The sequence below is a fragment of the Solea solea genome, chromosome 20 (assembly GCF_958295425.1).
Source record: "Solea solea chromosome 20, fSolSol10.1, whole genome shotgun sequence".
NCBI classification, from domain to species: domain Eukaryota; kingdom Metazoa; phylum Chordata; class Actinopteri; order Pleuronectiformes; family Soleidae; genus Solea; species Solea solea.
In genome coordinates this window covers 13,093,604-13,110,858 of record NC_081153.1, presented here as the reverse complement: position 1 = coordinate 13,110,858, position 17,255 = coordinate 13,093,604, and the positions used below count along the sequence as shown (strand labels likewise).

Genomic DNA, 17,255 nt, shown 5'->3' with positions numbered 1-17,255 from the left:
CTCTCCCTCACTGCCAACATTGCTGCAACAGCTGGATCTTGCAGATACATGTTGCACAACATCAGAAGGATACGGCCTCTTCTAACCCAGAAGGCGGCACAGGTTCTGGTCCAGGCTCTTGTCATCTCACGCTTGGATTACTGCAACTCACTCCTGGCTGGTCTCCCTGCGTGTGCCATACGACCTCTGCAACTCATCCAGAATGCAGCAGCTCGACTGGTCTTCAACTTACCAAAATTCTCCCACACTACACCGCTCCTCCGCACCCTTCACTGGCTTCCTGTAGCTGCTCGCATCCGCTTCAAGACTCTAGTGCTTGCGTTCCATGCTACAAACGGATCCGCTCCAGCCTACATCCAGGACATGATCAAAACCTAAACCCCAGCCCGCCCACTCCGCTCTGCATCGGCAAACCGGCTCGCTGCTCCCCCCACTGAGACGATCGCAGAGGCATTCGCAGAACTCGAGACTGTTCACTGTCCTAACTCTCAAAGGGTGGAACGAGCTCCCCATCAACATCCGGACAGCGGAAAGCCTCCACATCTTCCGCCGCCGACTAAAAACACATTTCTTCCGACTCTATCTCGACTAAGACGACGACAAAAAAAAAGATAAACTTATACATCGCACTTATGACTAGCACTTCATAGTTTGGCTTACTTGAAGCTCTTTCTTACTTCTAGCTCTTATTTGTACCCAAATGTTAAAATGCACTTATTGTAAGTCGCTTTGGATAAAAGCGTCTGCTAAATGACATGTAATGTAATGTAATGTAAGATAATGCTATATATATATATATATATATATTTATATATATATATATATATATTTATATATATATATATATATATATATATATATATATTTATATATATATATATATATTTATATATATATCATATATGTATATATATATGTGTGTGTGTGTGTGTGTATAACAGGTGTCACTATGTCCATTTTATTGGTTAACAAAAATTCAAAACATGCATATGTATAAACATATGTATGTGTATAGGTGAGGGTAGTCTCACAATATCAATAAGCATGAAGTGAAGCCGTGCTTTTAATTGAACTTAAATATAACTAATTGCAACAACAAATCACTCACATTAGATTTGTACAATATAGTAACAAATCGCATGCTAATGTGGCAATAAAAAACAGAAAAACTGATAATACCAAATTATAATAGTCCGAGGTTAATACACACAAATATAAACGGTGTACTTGAATGCACCGTGAGCTCTGCGCGTTCACAACACATTCGTTTTACCATAAAAAACGATGTAGACGTGCTACTAATTTTAATGGTGGGTGGGTGTGGGCGCGCGCGCGTTTGGGTAGAAATGAAGCTGACGGGCGACTGCATGAATCATTTTCTTAAACGTCTGCTTCTTCACGTCTCACGCAAGAGCTTTTAGAGATGCGTTACCATGACAGAACGTAACAGACTAATGAAAATATAAACATTTTCCTCAATTTTGGCTCAAATTCACAATTCTTACTTACTTACTTATTACGCATCAGCTGAAGTACCGCCGAGGAACCGGTAAGTTTTTATTATTAATGTTGTTATTATTATTATTATTATTAGTAGTAGTAGTAGTATAAGTGATGAATACGTTAGTTTGGAGGAATGTGTTGGTGGGTGCTAGATAATTATTGATTTATTATCTTTCACCAGTAACTGAGAGGAGACGACCCCCTCTGTGCAAGGTAGGAAGTAATTATTCTTTTATTATTCACAGGTTGCTGAAACAGGTGTAGCTAACAATAAAAAGTAGGTAGTAGTTGGTGGCGTGTGATGTGATGGTCACAATTCCTGGTAACCTGCTGATAAACTACAAAAAAGGAAGTGTTTTTGGAGTTTAAACGTGTGGCCAGCATCACAACTGGAACTGTTCAGTGGTGATATCAAAATGTCGTTTCTGTGTTTAAATGATGCAAAGAGTCTCAATAATGACTCTTACACTTGAGCTGGGCCACTGAGCAGCTCTGACAATCCACTGTTTGATATGCTGGACAGGACAAGTCTAAAAGGCTTGAACAAGGAAGTCGACGGGCTGCCTCAGTCGTGTGAGGAGAAAGAGAGATGTGGGGGTTAAAGCCACATGCAAAGAAGCTGGTGATGGCTGGTGTTGCCTATGAAGTGCTCACTGTATGCTTAAAATAGATGATTTTTTTTTTTTATAAAAAAAGACCCCTAGAATTGTGATATTTCTACTACCTTGATGAATAGAAATGGTTACACCAGTCGCGACAATCCCATTTAAATGCTCTATTTGACACTTTCGCCCTCATCATGTTCAAATGTTTTTAATAATTATATTAATTGATCCTTATTAGTCCATACGTGGCCAGCTTTTGTATGTTCAGCCAGCAATACCAATATGTTAGTGGGTGGTACGTGCATGGCAATGATACACAATACATGTTTTAATACACATCTGACTTGAAAATGGGCCAAAAAACATTCTGCAAGATGTGATGATTTTAACTGAAGGACAAACAGGAGTGGGAATTTCACAATATGAAGAATAAAAGAAAAATTTCAAATGTCAGTAAAGTAACTTTACATTATGGAGCGGTATGTTTACAAAAGGATGAAGACGTCAGTATGTCACCTGTCTGTCCACCTGATGTTGACCCAATGCTGTCAACATCAGCTGTTTATCAAAACACCTTTAACTTGTTTAATATGGCCCTTTTCCACTATGGTCCCGGCTCGGCTTGCCTCACCTCGGCACGGCACAGTTTAGATTGGTAGTATCAGTTCATTAAAAAGATTTGTTCAGTACTTCCTGCATGACCGGAGCACAGACTCCGTCTGACACAGTCACTGAACTGAAATACAGCGGCAGGGTGTGCAGGTTTCTGGCAGTGCTGTAGCTAAATACACCAGACTTCCTGTTAAATGATGAGATTTCTCATGCTAAATGTTGGAGATTAATCCACATTTTCAGAATTGTTTAGTCTTTTTAACTGATCTACAGTTCGGCATTGTATGGCCTGTATCTTGTGTCAGACGTTTCTTTCTGTGACGGCACTCTGACCAATCTGGCAGTCTGATGATGTCATGCACAGTATTTGCTCAGCTTGAAACCTCACCAGACCAGGTACCAGGTACTAGCACTAATGGAAAAGCAAAATAACCGTGCTGTGCCGAGGTGAGTCGAGTCGCACTAGTGGAACCACGCCGTATGTCACAACAATTCTTGTTTTCAAGCAGAAAATCCCAACGTTAAACAGCTCTACAAATCCTGCTTTGTAGTTTAGTCCTCTTCTCTGATGAGTTACTGTTACAAACTTATGATTTGACTGCTTCAGTGGTTTCTTTTAATTATGCTTTAGCTGAATTGCTGTCAATTAAGGCATGATGTTGTTTCTGTCTTTCTTACTTTCATTTTTTTTGTCCCCACAGATGATGGCCGTTTTAAGTAAACCGCCATGTCTGGCAAAAATAAGTGCTATTTGCCTTGCCATTGCATTATTTCTATATTTTGAGCCACAGTCTCCTTTGTGTCCATCTACATCTACATTAGCTGATGAATTAAATGCTGACGGCACTGAAAAGCCCATTGTCCTGCTGTGGTTCTGGCCTCTTGGTGTGAGGTTTGATTTCAAAATCTGCTCAACCTACTTCAACATTAGTAGCTGCATACTGACTGATGATAGATCCATGTACAGCAGAGCAGAAGGAGTCATTATCTTCCATAAAGGTATCAAATGGTACTGGAATAACCTTCCCAAGGACCCACGTCCATCTTTTCAGAAATGGATTTGGTTCCACTTGGAATCTCCGACAAACACACTGAAGATACCAGGTTTGGAAAACCTGTTCAACTTAACACTGAGCTACAGACGAGACGCCGACATTGTGGTGAGGAATGAGGTGACTGTCAAGAAAGAAGAGATGAAGGACGTCTTTGTTCTGCCCAAGAAAGACAAACTGTTGTGTTGGATTGTCAGTAACAATGCTGCGAGCACTGGAACAAGCACAAGAGAGAAATATTCCAATGAACTGTCCAAACATATAAAGATTGAACTGTTTGGTTCTGCACATACAGGGCGTCGGTTGAGCTATGAAGACTATTACCCAACCCTTGCTAGTTGTAAGTTTTACCTCTCATTTGAGAACTCGCTCCACAAGGACTACTTTGGAGAAAAGGTAAACGGGCCCCTCGTTGCAGGGTCGGTCCCTGTAGTTATGGGTCCACCAAGAGAACACTATGAGCAGTTTATTCCCAATGGCTCCTTCATTCACATCAATGATTTCCCTGACGCAAAATCACTGGCAGAGTTTCTACAGCAGCTGGACAAGGATGATAAAGCATACATGGGTTATTTTGAGTGGAGAAAGTATTATAAAGTGGTGCCTCATCTATTGTCAATACAGAATGAATTCATTCATCCCATCTGCCTCGCCTGTGACCACATTTCAAAAGACAAGGAGTACCATGTAGTTAATGACCTTTATGAGTGGTACTTTACATGAAAACTGCTGTGACATCATTTTGTTGGAAGTTATTAGGCAGTGAAGACACTGAATATCTCAGGGTTCTTGGTTGTGATTGAATACTCTTAAAAAACTCTTAATTGGACTTGGTTTATTGGTTCGTTTTTTAGACAACAATACGTTTTCCTTTACCTTGTTTACCAGTTTTAGTGTGTATCTTCTGCCTTCCTCAGAACTGTCACCTGATGTTGGATGATGGTGGTGCAGTGCCTTCTCAGCTAACACCAGGTGACAGTTCTGAGGAGAAGATACACAATTTTTTATGATGGTTTTGGTTTTTAGTTAACCGTATCATGATCATATTCACAATACAAAAAAGACAAGAGCAAATTTGTGCATGTTGTGCTATTTTAATAAATAAATAAAAAAAAGTGTAAGCAAACTGAGGGAAAGTATGATATTAAGATCACTTCCTGTTTCCTAAAATAAAAGCTTTGCCTGTCCAGCATTCGTATTATATGATGGGGTTCTTGGGAAATCCTTTTTATAATTTACCTTTTGTAAACTAAAAAAAAACATTTCACATTAAACAATTGATTGAAAACATCCTGTATCCTGTTAGATCCTTATTGCACTGCAGCATTTTGCATGTTGAGCATTGCTGTGAGGGGGTAACAGCTTTGCAGTTACTGTTTGACTAAGGAGTGCACGTGGCGAGGCATCGTCTGAAAGTTATCAAAATATTTGTGTATCTTTTGTGTTAGATGGTGATGTGTGGTCCCTTTTGTATATGTGGGGAAAAAAACAAACAAGCCTCTCTGAATCTATTGACATTACCTGTGCAACTCAAATAGAAAATCTGGACTGTTGGGCAACTCGTTTTACATCTCTGAAGAATGTTCGCACTGACCACAGAACACCTGAGTTGGTGATAATATAACACCCCCAATATATGACTCTGGAACGCATGTTTTTAAGCCTGAAGGTCTTTTGGCCACATGTGGTCCTCATATTTATTTCATGCAACCCTCCACTAAATAACAACTGGCCCAGAACCTCCTCTTGCTTGTAAACACGGCGCGTTTGGCCGAGACACAGCAGCCAGCGAGGGTATGAGAGACAGAGCATAACCCACCCACCCAGCAACGAGCAGCTGAGGTGAAAGAAGGAAACTGCAGAGTGCTGCATGCAAGGAAATGCTCTTCTGGATTAAAGATTAACTAAAGTTGTTTGCTGCACACAGTTTTCCAAATCAGATAAAGGTGAGGTTTGAGGTAAATGTAAGTAAACCAACAGTGACTCGTTTCAGTTACACTCAAAGTCAAGCAACTTTGTGTACACATGATGATGAAGAGATGGAATATACATAGAAAACAACTGGACACTGTGTTTTAGTAATTGCCATAAATGGTTTTGGGTTGTACCAGTTTTTTAATGGACCCTCTAGTTATTATTATTATTTAAAAAAATATTTTATGTAATACTGGGGGAAATAGAGATGCATCAGACTGAGAGACAGGTACAATAATTTCCCCTTACATGTTACTAACCTGGAATATGATTTACAAATGAAACATCAACACAGCTCCAAATGTATAATTTGAACAACAGATTTGTACAGAAATGGAACAACAATCATTTAACAACAACGTCATATACACAGCATGTAAGTCAACTCTATAGTCATAAATGAATCACAGCGGATCATTTTTGACATGAAGACTTGGACAAACAGAGGTTTGACCAGGTCAAATAAATCATTAAGCTCTGTCTTTTTCCAGTTCCTTCAGCACTAAACCCTGTTTAAACAATATGAAGAGTGGAGTTTAGTTGCATTTGTGTATGACTTACTGTTATTCAAATTCCACCAAACCTGTCATTCTGTCGAGCAAGCATAAAAAACGGAAATGTTTATGATGGTTTAATAAAGAATTTACCTCACAAAGGAGTGAAAGGAAATAGTTTAGACAATAAGGGGGCGAAACAATGGAAATGGGCGGTGGACGCTGGACGCTGTTCAGACTAAACAAAATGACTAACCCTAACTCAAAGGCGAAACCCTATCTAAATTAACTCTATTTACAGTATGGGAGAGTAACAGTAAAATACAGGGTGGAACTGAATCCCTACACCTAGTGTATGTAAACATCAGTGCCCAATTTACAATTAAATGTCACTCAGCATTACATAACAAACTAGTTTTAAAACTAAGGCCTGTGCCCAATCTAATTGTACAAAGAAAACAATTAAATGTCACTCGGCATAACATACAGGCGCTCAGAGGCACCCACTGAGTGGACTGGGAGACTGCGTCTTGTAGCCTTTCTGGGAGTGGTATGACTGGAGGTTCCAATCCCTGTCCCTTAACTTTCAGGGTTAAGACCTGGTTCTATGGTTAGCATTGTGGTTTAGGTTAGGGTCAGAGTAAGGATTAAGGTTAGGCACTTAGTTGTCTTCGCTTGGAACCTCGCTAGAGCAGGTACTACAAAAAGAACCAGGTACTATCGCTGGTGCAAAATAACCACCAAGGGAATAGTGTGGTTCCAATCACCCTCTCTGCTGTTCTCCCCACCCGTTGTAGAGTCTTCCTGTCCTCTGCTGTGCAACTAGAAAACCACACAGTGCAGCAGTAGGACAAGAGACTCTCAATGGCGGCATGGTAGAACCTGAGCAGCAGGTTTTGGGGGACTTGAAGTACAGTCTTTTCTGGGCTTTTACCACCTGATGTGCAATGTGTGCTGACCAGGTGAGATCAGCCGTGATGTGGACGCCCAGGTATCTGAAGCAGTCCACCCTCTCTACTTCCTCTCCCCTCAGAGTCAAGAGTGCTCAGTCCTCTTGGTTCTCCTGAAGTCTATTATGATTTATTTGGTTTTTGATGTGTTTAAGTCCAGGTTGTTATGGGAACACCACTGCAGGTCATCAGCAAACTTTACAATGGTGTTCTTGGGATGGATCCATGATCCATAAACAGCATTCTAACATAATTTGTTGCTGTGGTCTATGAATGTGAGTGCTGTGTGCAGAGCTGTGATAACTGGATCATCTGTTGAAATGACAAAAAGGCAACCCTTAAAATTGTGCCACTGAAGAAAACATTGTGTGTGTGTGTGTGTGTGTGTGTGTGTCTATATCTCTATTTTTAAAGGATTAATACCTGGTTTTACGGTTATAGGGTTAGGATAAGGTTTCGGTTAGGTTAGCTGTGATGGTTAAGGTTAGGGTGAGGGGCTAGGGAATGCATGACGTGATTGAATGTCCACACTAAGGGTGCAACACCAGCATGTGTGTGTGGCCTCTTCAGGACCACTTCTGGCATGAACATTGACTTTCTTAGGACCAGTACTACTCCTAATGGAGTCCCAAACCTCAATCAATCAATCAATCAATCTTTATTTATAGAGCACTTTTCGTACAGTCCTACAAGTGCTTCACACAAAAAAAACAGAATCATTCCCACCCACTTGCCCTCGACCCTTAACCCTGTGGCAGTGATAGAACGTGTGTGGTATAACAGGTAATAATAAAGTGGTTGGTATGGCTGGGCACAGGTCCACAAACCTGTGTGTGCGCATCTGAAAGCGGGTGAACTTCAGCAGACATACCCCTCCCCCCCCATCCTCATCCCCATCTCTCTCGATCTCACTCTCACTCCTTGCAAACAGCGTCAACCCTTGAAGCCACAGAGTTAATCCTCCGCTAGTTTTTATTACTTTACCACTCTTTAGTCTGCCTCTTCCTCTTACTCTTCCTCTCCCTGCACGAACTTGTCCGGACCGCCACCTCGTGCTTTTATTCCCGCCAGCCATGGAGCAGTAAAAAGCCGCGCCGCGCTCGGCGCACCGCGAGGCTCGACTCCTCCATCTCCTCTGTGTCCGCCTCCTGTCTCCTCATCGTCCAGCTGCAGCTGGAGACATGCCCGCGGCAGGATGTGCTCCAGTCGCAAAATCCTATGGAGCCTGCTCTTGCTGTCCGTGGTGGAGGTTGGCTTGGGTGTGGCGAGCATCGTGCTGGGAGCCGTTGGCATCAGCAGGGTCCGGGGCGAACACAAGCCGCAGCAGGGCGACGCGTCCCCCGTCTGGAGCGGACTTTGTGTGCGTCCTGGGAACAAATCCTGTCCCTTACATCCTACCTTGTTTACTCAGAAGGATAAGTATATATCTCCGTGGATGTAGCTTTAACTCGTCTTGCCACGTTAGTAAGGATTTGTTTCTTTTTAAGATATAGTTGTTCATCTCTGTAGAAGTATTGGAATAACAAAATAACTCCAACCTGAATGCAAATGAGCTATTTAAATTAAAATCCAATGCTCCAAGACCAGGGTATTAAAGTGATTACTGTTCAGTGTTGGTGGTTGTTAATCTAATGTTAATCACTGAGATGCCCCTAACTCTTTCAAGTATTAATAACCTGGTTTAGGTAGGGAGTGCATTTCATAGCTGTTTTCTCTTTATGTGGCTTTATTGTCTTAGAGGTTTGAGATACAGTCATTTGGATGTCTGGAGACTGGTTTCATAAATCCATGCATGCTTGCACGTGCTCAGGGAGAGTAAAAGCATTTTACTCACAAGCACTTTCCCTCTATTTTCTGCTCATGACCCCTCATGTTTCAGTGCACCCCCCCTCTCTCTCTCTCTCTCTTCTCTTGTTTTGAATTTGCTGCTGACCCATTGAAAGTTGAGTTTCTCACCTCTAACTGATCATGAGTCAGCTACAACTGCCACTCCAGTTTATTTATCACTTGCACTTGGCCGGCATTTACATTACATTTGAATATTTCCCCCCCCACACACACATTTGAATGTTATGTGCAAAGTGGCTGTAGAGCCATAACGCATTCTGTGTGATGAGCACTGTGTGCCGTGTCAGCTGTCTGTGGAAACAAAAAGGTTTGCATGAAAGATGAAGGTGACACTGAGGCCGATCGACCACTGTCCCATGAAATAATCAGCCTTTAGTTTGTTTTTGCTGAGAGGAAAAATGATTTCCACAACTTTGTGACAGATTGTTTTTATTATTATTATTTGTCCTAAATCAGATTTAATGTGTAATTTCCAAATCTGCGGGGGGAAAAAAACTATCATCAATACTATCAACCTCAACATGGTCAGATTATGTCTTCAGAAGTCACTGATATAAATGAATTTGGAAATCTTCTGTGCATACCTAGAATTAATATACTAGAAAAACAATATTTTAACATGTTTTGATGTAAGTTCATTTGAAACTGGTTCTGACCATACAATCACGTTTTGGTTGGTGTGTCCTTTTAGGCTGCTGTAGAAAAATGACAGTGCAACCAATAACATACATAAAAAGAAAAACTGCAATTCATTTCGGAGGTGAATTTCCAGAAAAAAACCAGCGTGGGTCTGAAAATACAAAAGCAATTCCGTCCCTGATGTGAAAGCTTAAGTTACTCAGTGGACCTTTAAGTGAAAATATGCACACTGCACTAACACTCATTCACTATGCTTCCATCAACTTTCACCAAATGACTGTGCACCTGTGAGTGTGTAACTCTGAGCTGTTTCGAGTTCAGTCGCAATACAGGACGACATGTCTTCTTGGTTGGAGGCCACAGTGACATGCTAAGTGACCGGGTGTAATGAATACATTCACCCTTCCTGTTGTCGAGACCCGGGAGGAGAAGGTGAACGTAGTGTTTTCAACTCTATTAATGTTTCTTAGCCGTGTCGTTTCCCCTCGGACAAACTAACAAGTACTTTTGCTTCTCGTTATTTATTCACATGTTATTCTTCTCTCACTAGTTTCTGGTCTGTGGGATGTGTGGAGTGCTGTGTGCTCGAAAGAGGACAGGTCTTATTGTAAGTACTTGCGTTCCGTTGATTTGTTTCCTTATGTCTTTTCTTCTCTTCTTTAAATTGCTGTCTCCCTGTGTAAACTGTGTGGCACATTTCTGCTTGGAGAGTGTTTCGAAATGAATAGTTGGAACTTTTTAGGATGAATGTGGCGTATCAATGTCTTGCTAAGTGTTTCATATAGGAAAACTGATACCGCTCTTGTGTTTGTGCAGTGAATGTAAGGCCAGAGCCAGCAGATGTGAGGAATCGACGAATACACGTAGCCTCATAGACATATACATATATGGTCTGTATTGATGTAGCGCTTCCGTAGTCTTGATGGCCACTCAAAGCTGCTTCGCACTACAGTTTCCTGCCATTTACCGATTCACACCCATTTACTCACACATTTTTCTATCACACATGTTTCATACCCAGTGGCGTGCATAGGGCAGGGGTGAAAATTAAAAGGGCACATACTGCGCAGGCACCACTACTATATTATTTTCCACATTCACACACAGTACAGGGGCATCCTTTAGAGTCAAGAGTCTTTATTTTGCCATTTGTGCATAAAAACCAGTAGAGTTTTTGTACAGAAGCTCTCTTGGAGTCCAGCAAGGAAGGATCACAGAAGACTGAAGTTAAAAATCCAGAGTGCAGTAAAAATGAGTAGTAAAAAGCATACACATTGTGTACATCATTTTCGCAGGTCCTTTACAGCACAGCATGACTTTCTATCTATACAGCACTGTCTATCATTTCCTCTGAGGACACACTTTCAGACACTGTCATGTCGGGACAGTAGGGAATTTTCCCTAAATTTTAATTTTTTAAATTTAAATTTATATTTTGCTTTAGAAGCCACAAATGAATGGGGGAATGTTTACCTACCAACATGTCCATAGTTCACAGGAAAACATTTAAAAACTGCAATAATATATTACTAAAGCAAATTCACCACAAGCGGCCTTATGTTGTCGTATTTTCTTGGCTTGATCAGTGGCAACGCAACGTATGTAAAATATGAAATGAAGCTTTGTTTAGTGTGTTTTTAATGGTTCAAAGAAAATGCCTTTTAATGTGATTGGTCAGCAATGTATGGAAGTTGTTGCACCCTTTGACCAAAGGAAAAGGTGTTTGAGCTAATATGTGAGAGGTGGAAATCATCTTAGCGAAATAAAATAATAAAAATGTCATGTTAATATTATTTGACATTTGTTGATTTCCAAAGACAATCCATTGAGAGCTGTTATTAGTTATTAGTCCTCTGTTTCACATCTCTTGACGCCAAAGTAAACTGCACACAAAACTCTCTGATTTTTGAGGTGATTAGCGTTAGATGAGACAAAAACAGATAAATATTGTTTGTAATGCTATGGACTGAAAGCTGAATTCTGTCAATATGCAACGAAAACATATGAAAATATTGTGGTGACAGGAAACCAGAGAAGACAAACTGTCACTGTCAATATCCTTTCTGCCTGTGATCCCCTCATATTCTCCCAGTGACTGCCAGAAGTCCTTGTCTCCTGTGGGAGGGCATGATGGATCAGTGTCAGTCTGCTGTAACAGAGACATCTCTCAACCTTTCTCTCCCACTCTGCCTCACCCTATCCATCCCCACTTATTAGCTTTGCTGTCATATTTCTCCTCACGCCTTTCCCCTCTCCATCACTCGCCTTCATCTCTGCATTCTCTTTTCAGTGTCATTCTCCCAGTCGTTTCAACGCTCTGCCTCACTCAGTCTTCCTCTCTTCATCTCCTTCTGCCCCCTCCCTTCTTGTCGGCGTGTGGGGTGATGATTGCATTAGGTTGGGTTGGCTCCAGACTCTTGCCAGCAGCTTTGCACACTTCACCGGATGATGACTGAAATTGGAGATGCCCTTTTCCATGCAGTTAAAGGCACTAAAGGAATCTGTGTTGGAGGCAATGAAAGAGAACCCAGACACAATACACACACATGCAGATCTCACTGGAAAACAATTGAATCCTCCTCCTGGATTTGGATTTTCCTGATAATAATAAGAATGTCATCCATGAAATGTAATTGATTAAATAGTAAAAATAAAACCTCACCAAACCTTTGCAGAACTCATAAACACACACACACACACAATCACAAATACAGCAAGTGAGTGATGCGAGCATATTTACAATTTCTGGAAGAGAGCGTGTGCTTTGAGTGCTATCCAATTTTCTAATAGGAAATGAGATTTATTTTGACTCATACACATTCCTCCCAGTGGCCATCACCCAAAACAGCAGATTGATGGAGAAAGAAGCTCAATAGCAGTTTGTATATCTCCTATTTCATCTCATTTGTCAGTTTGTTTACGGTTTTGCTGAAAGGATATCAATTTTGCCGTTTCCATCAACATAAACTGATCTCTCTATTGTCTCTCTCGTGTCCCCCAGATGATCCTATTTTCAGCATGCTGCATCTGTGGTCTGATTGGTGGGATTCTGAATTTCCAGTTTGTTCGGGCGATGAACAAGCGACCAGACACGATGCACTCAATCCACCTGGCTGCCATGACTCTCGCCTGTCTGGGTAAACTAAAATAATTAACCCCTCAAAGCACGGTGCAAGGTGACACAATATACAGTAAATTTCAAAAAAAAAAAAAAAAAAAGCTGCATAAATTTTGAATATAAATATAAACCACTGTCAAATGAGTTCACATAATGCTGATCAAGCAATGTCTGTGGCAGCATTCCAACGCTGCACACACAGTAATGCATTTTACGTTAACAACTGAGCCCAGAGTGCAAGTAAAGTCAGACAGCTACTGGATTCTACTGCTAAAAATAAACCTGGACATGCAAGCAGGATTCCAGTCATACTTTTATCGTGATCACATGATTGTCCGCTAACAGTCCTCCACAAAACAACTGCTTGATTATGCGCCAGTCTGCCCGTGTCTGCATCTGTGCACCTTGCAGCTCCAAGTTTCCCAGATGCACTCTGGACAAGCATTTTAAAAGACAGATAAACAACTGTAATGGAAAATGACATGGTACACTGCCATGGGAATAACACACAACTCCTTATATGGGGTGTGTGTTTATAGGTCACATATTCAGGCTTTTAAAGAAAAATGTTTTTTTGTCTTGTGTTGTTGAGTCAAAGTTATGATTCATTTCATGTTGCATTTTCAGTCGTTATATAAAGTTGCAACAACTGTGCAGAAGTCACAAAGTTTTTCTTTTCTCGTTGTTCATTAAAACAAGCCAAGTGAACTTTGAACTGTGACGTATTTCCAAATTTCACAAATTCCATCCTATTTTAAACATTCTGAGTACTTTTTGCTCAGGTGTGTTTATATAGTCAGTATATTGTATATACTGTACATTCTTATAGCCTCTGTATATACTGTATGTTTTAATATAGTAACGGAAAAAAGCAGCTGAAATGCTCTGTGTCCTAACGGTTACATGCTTCTTTTATCGGATTTTAAGTGTGCCTTTTAGCCATCTTGAGCCTTCTTATTTATATTGTATGTACTGCACACTGTCCACCCTGTGGTTTAAAAATGTGCTGTATAAATAAAATTGGATTGGATTGGATTTGAATAACAAGAGCGGGCTTATACCAATACCAATACAGGGCAAGACCAAGTCAAGATCAAGGTAGGGCTCAGTCTATCTTGAAAAGCATCACTTGTGATTAAAAGGCAGCTCTATCAACCAGGGCTTCAAAGATATGAAATAGTCAAGATGTTACAGCCCACTCTTTCGTTGCTGCCCTGGTGTTTGACCGGCTGGTTTCCCTTTTCCCGTCTTTTCCAGGGATCTCATCATGTACCTTATCCACGTGGCTGACCTGTCGCCTGGCCAGCTCTGAGCAGCAGAGGATGTTTCTGGAGAGGGAACACTCACTGCATCACTCCCACGAGATGACTGAGAAGGTAGCACAACGTGGAACAACAATGGCAACAGTGGCTCCAATAGTTGCACACATACTGCATGTTAAATTATCAAGTGTGCTTGTGTGTCCTCGCAACAGGAGATCCTGGACAACTCCAGCAATGGCATTTCTCAGATCTCCTACAACGGACACGCTGCAGCATCACCATGATGCCATACCACCAAAGACGAGAAGTGCACACTGAAACAGAGACCGTGGCAATGAACTGGTTGCTGTCAATATTCAAATGTAGCATGACCACTCGCCTACAGTCCTGGGACGCACACTCTGTGTGCATGAAGGGAACTTTCTATAGCTTGACAGCAAGCGGGAGCTGTTTGTGCTTCTGACTACTTATGCAAACATGGGTTCAAACGTTCTCATTTCAACTTAAACCAAAGCCAGGATGGAGGGCCACCACTTGGGTTACCATTCAGTTGACAAACATCTGCTTGACGTCATCTGAATTTTGAGGTAAACAAGCAGGAAGGAAAGATTTAATGCAATGCAGTGTTGACAATACACCAAGCATGCAGCGGATTTACTTACTTTAAAGAGACAGCGTCCTTAATGTCCTTATTGTCTGTCTTGTTATCAGTTCATGGAATGCACATGATGAGTTAGCCTTAAGTAAATTGTGTGTCTCTTCTGATAAAGGAATGCTTTGGCATGAAAATACAGTGATGCCCAATGTACTGAACTGTATATCCATGCTTGTATATCAGGAATCTAGTCCGATATCTATAAATGAGATATTTTTTTATAAATGCTTCTTATAAAAGTAAATTCAAATAAAGTGTCACCAATCTGAGAGATTTTTTTTTCTAGCAGTGATCATTTTGACTCAGAGTGCATTTGTGCACCTGTGTGTATTATTTAAGCTGGTTGCCACATTACAGCACAATTAATAACGTTCTAATAATTTTATAAACCAATTACCTACTGCATTAGGTACTACTGCCACAGTTTTACACATGTGGGTCTCCTCAATTCTCCCTCCAGCTCTTCTTCAGTGGGTTCTTGACTGATGCCTATTAATGTGGAAAATAGTCAAAGAAGTGATGACACTTGACGGGCATGACACATTTCCTTGACGATAGGTCCTAAAACTTTGAAATGCATGGTGAAGCTCCAGTTACTCTAGGAGTCCCTCGCCCAGGTTGCAGAGTGGAGCTCCATAGAAGTAAGGGGATGCATTGAGGAACTTGTGTCCAAGCAGGGGAGTGCCTGGTCTGGGTAGGAATCTGGGTAGAGCCCCTGGGGCTCCCTGGAACTCCAAGGAAGGACTGGCCCACTGGAGCTCTCTGTGGCATGAAAGTGACAAAGTGGAGCTACATGGAACCCTGGATCAGAGTGGAGGTAAGAGGGTGCATGGCAGATTTGCATTGAAGTGTCAAAAAGTAAAAGCATCTCAACCCTTTGAGGTGTGGTCACAAATACGTGATCATTCTGGAAAACATTTATTGCCTTGTAACGAAAATTGTAAGCTTTGTGGACTAAGGTATTTTGCTAAAAAGACTGAATAAAAAGGCTAAATAACTGTGCAATATTTATAGCTTAGCATTGTCTTTTGACTTAGGCAACATAAGATGACCTAAGTCTCACTCTTAACACATTATACTACAGGGGAAGATCTTATGATCTGTTCAACTGTGGATGTAGGTGGTTTTATTTTTGTCAAAAAATGACTTAGGCCATTATTTTAGGAAGATGAACATTAAATTGCTCTGATAACAATGCATCATATTAGTATGGTGATTGTTTACTCTAGGAAGGAACTAGAAATCAGCTTCTGATTCTGGTGAGAACAGCGGAGAAGATGATTGGGACTCCACTCCCACCCATCCAGGACATTGCACACAGGCGCTGCCTAACCAGAGCTCACCAGATCCTCACTGACCCACCCCCCTGTTCTCCCTGCTGGCGTCTGACAGGAAGTTCCGCAGTTCCTGCAGAACAAGATTAACTTTTATTAATCCCCTTAGGAAAAGTATTCCTCTGCATTTGACCCATCCTAGAATGAGGAGCAGTGGGCTGCCACACTGAGTAGCGCCCGGGGAGCATTGGGGGTTGGGTACCTTGCTCAGGGGTAACCCAGCCTTTTTTGGCCAGGTGGGGATTTGAACCGGTGACCCTCCGGTTACAAGCCAAGTTCCCTTTCCACTTGGCACGGGCTGCTGAACAGACTCAGGAAACAGTTACTTTCTGCTGGCCATCAGACTGCTAAATTACATAACAACATAATAACAACCCCCCCCCCGACACTATCTGTGCAATATTTTAACTGTTATTTTTTCATATTGTTTGCTTACAGTTTTCTTACCTGTTTTTAAGTCTAAATGTTGTGTATTTGCACTACTTATATATATATTTATATACATATACACTTTATTTTTTTCTCGAGTCACAGTTTACAGTAACTACCTCAAAATTCAATGCTGTGTTGTTGTTTTATCCAGTCCAGAAAGTGTGTGTGTGTGTGTGTGTGTGTGTGGCGTGGGGGTGGGGGTGTGTTAAACATTAACAAGGGCCGCAGGGAGTTCCTGTTGTCTAGAAAACCATGTTATTATTCCTCACCGTGACAACAGGCACAAGCGGGAAGCTCTCTACCACCCCGCTGAATCACGTCACCGTTTGTGGTGCTGCTCTGTCAAAAAAACAATTACACAAGACATACATACATGTGCACGTCTGAGTGTGTGTACTGTAGGATTTCTCATGTGACCTAAATGAACTTGATGGACATGAGAACAAGATACAGAATCAATACTGGTGGAACAGCCCATTGTGCTGACCTCATTGCACAAAGGGCACATTGAATGATGATGAACGCTGTTGATGCCACACTTCTTATCAAGACTGGATGACGTTGTCAGGTAGAAAATAGTCACCTGAAACTGGAACTGTTTGTAAGGTTGGCACAGGATACAAATTCTTCCTGCTCAGTGTACTTTTATAAGCATTAGATAACTTTTTAACTGCTGTGATGTGGATCAGGGTCTCTAATTAAGAAGAAAGTGATATTTGGTGGTTAGTGTTAGTATACAGCTATACCTTGAAAGAGCCATGGCTGTTGTAACAGTTA

The 17,255-nt window shown here is 41.3% G+C and overlaps 2 protein-coding genes across 4 annotated transcripts; both read left to right on the top strand.

Moving 5' to 3' along the window:
- Positions 1-937: 937 nt before the first annotated feature.
- LOC131446940 (4-galactosyl-N-acetylglucosaminide 3-alpha-L-fucosyltransferase 9-like) lies at positions 938-5,062 on the top strand. 2 transcript variants are annotated; one of them, XM_058618341.1, is made up of 3 exons: positions 938-1,549; positions 1,685-1,716; positions 3,422-5,062. In XM_058618341.1, exon 3 carries the CDS (start codon positions 3,422-3,424, stop codon positions 4,493-4,495), a length of 1,074 nt encoding a protein of 357 aa, XP_058474324.1. In that variant the 5' UTR covers positions 938-1,549; positions 1,685-1,716; the 3' UTR covers positions 4,496-5,062. The 2 variants fall into 2 exon arrangements, with proteins under 2 accessions (XP_058474324.1, XP_058474323.1); XM_058618340.1 differs by having other exon boundaries at positions 1,685-5,062.
- A 3,012-nt stretch (positions 5,063-8,074) lies between these two features.
- LOC131447041 (transmembrane protein 196) lies at positions 8,075-14,981 on the top strand. Of its 2 annotated transcripts, none has more exons than XM_058618501.1 (5): positions 8,075-8,550; positions 10,228-10,284; positions 12,679-12,814; positions 14,053-14,171; positions 14,246-14,981. In XM_058618501.1, the coding sequence occupies exons 1-5, from the start codon at positions 8,386-8,388 to the stop codon at positions 14,339-14,341; spliced, it is 573 nt and encodes a 190-aa protein (XP_058474484.1). In that variant the 5' UTR covers positions 8,075-8,385; the 3' UTR covers positions 14,342-14,981. The 2 variants fall into 2 exon arrangements, with proteins under 2 accessions (XP_058474484.1, XP_058474485.1); XM_058618502.1 differs by having other exon boundaries at positions 8,077-8,550; positions 14,270-14,981.
- Positions 14,982-17,255: the final 2,274 nt, after the last annotated feature.

Bases quoted from the DNA above. Each gene is read 5' to 3' on its own strand.
- LOC131446940 (XM_058618340.1), top strand. From the start codon at position 3,374: ATGATGTTGTTTCTGTCTTTCTTACTTTCATTTTTTTTGTCCCCACAG.
- LOC131447041 (XM_058618501.1), top strand. From the start codon at position 8,386: ATGTGCTCCAGTCGCAAAATCCTATGGAGCCTGCTCTTGCTGTCCGTG. The intron at 10,285-12,678 runs GTAAGTACTTGC...CGTGTCCCCCAG, and splicing joins GAAAGAGGACAGGTCTTATT to ATGATCCTATTTTCAGCATG. The intron at 12,815-14,052 runs GTAAACTAAAAT...CGTCTTTTCCAG, and splicing joins CATGACTCTCGCCTGTCTGG to GGATCTCATCATGTACCTTA.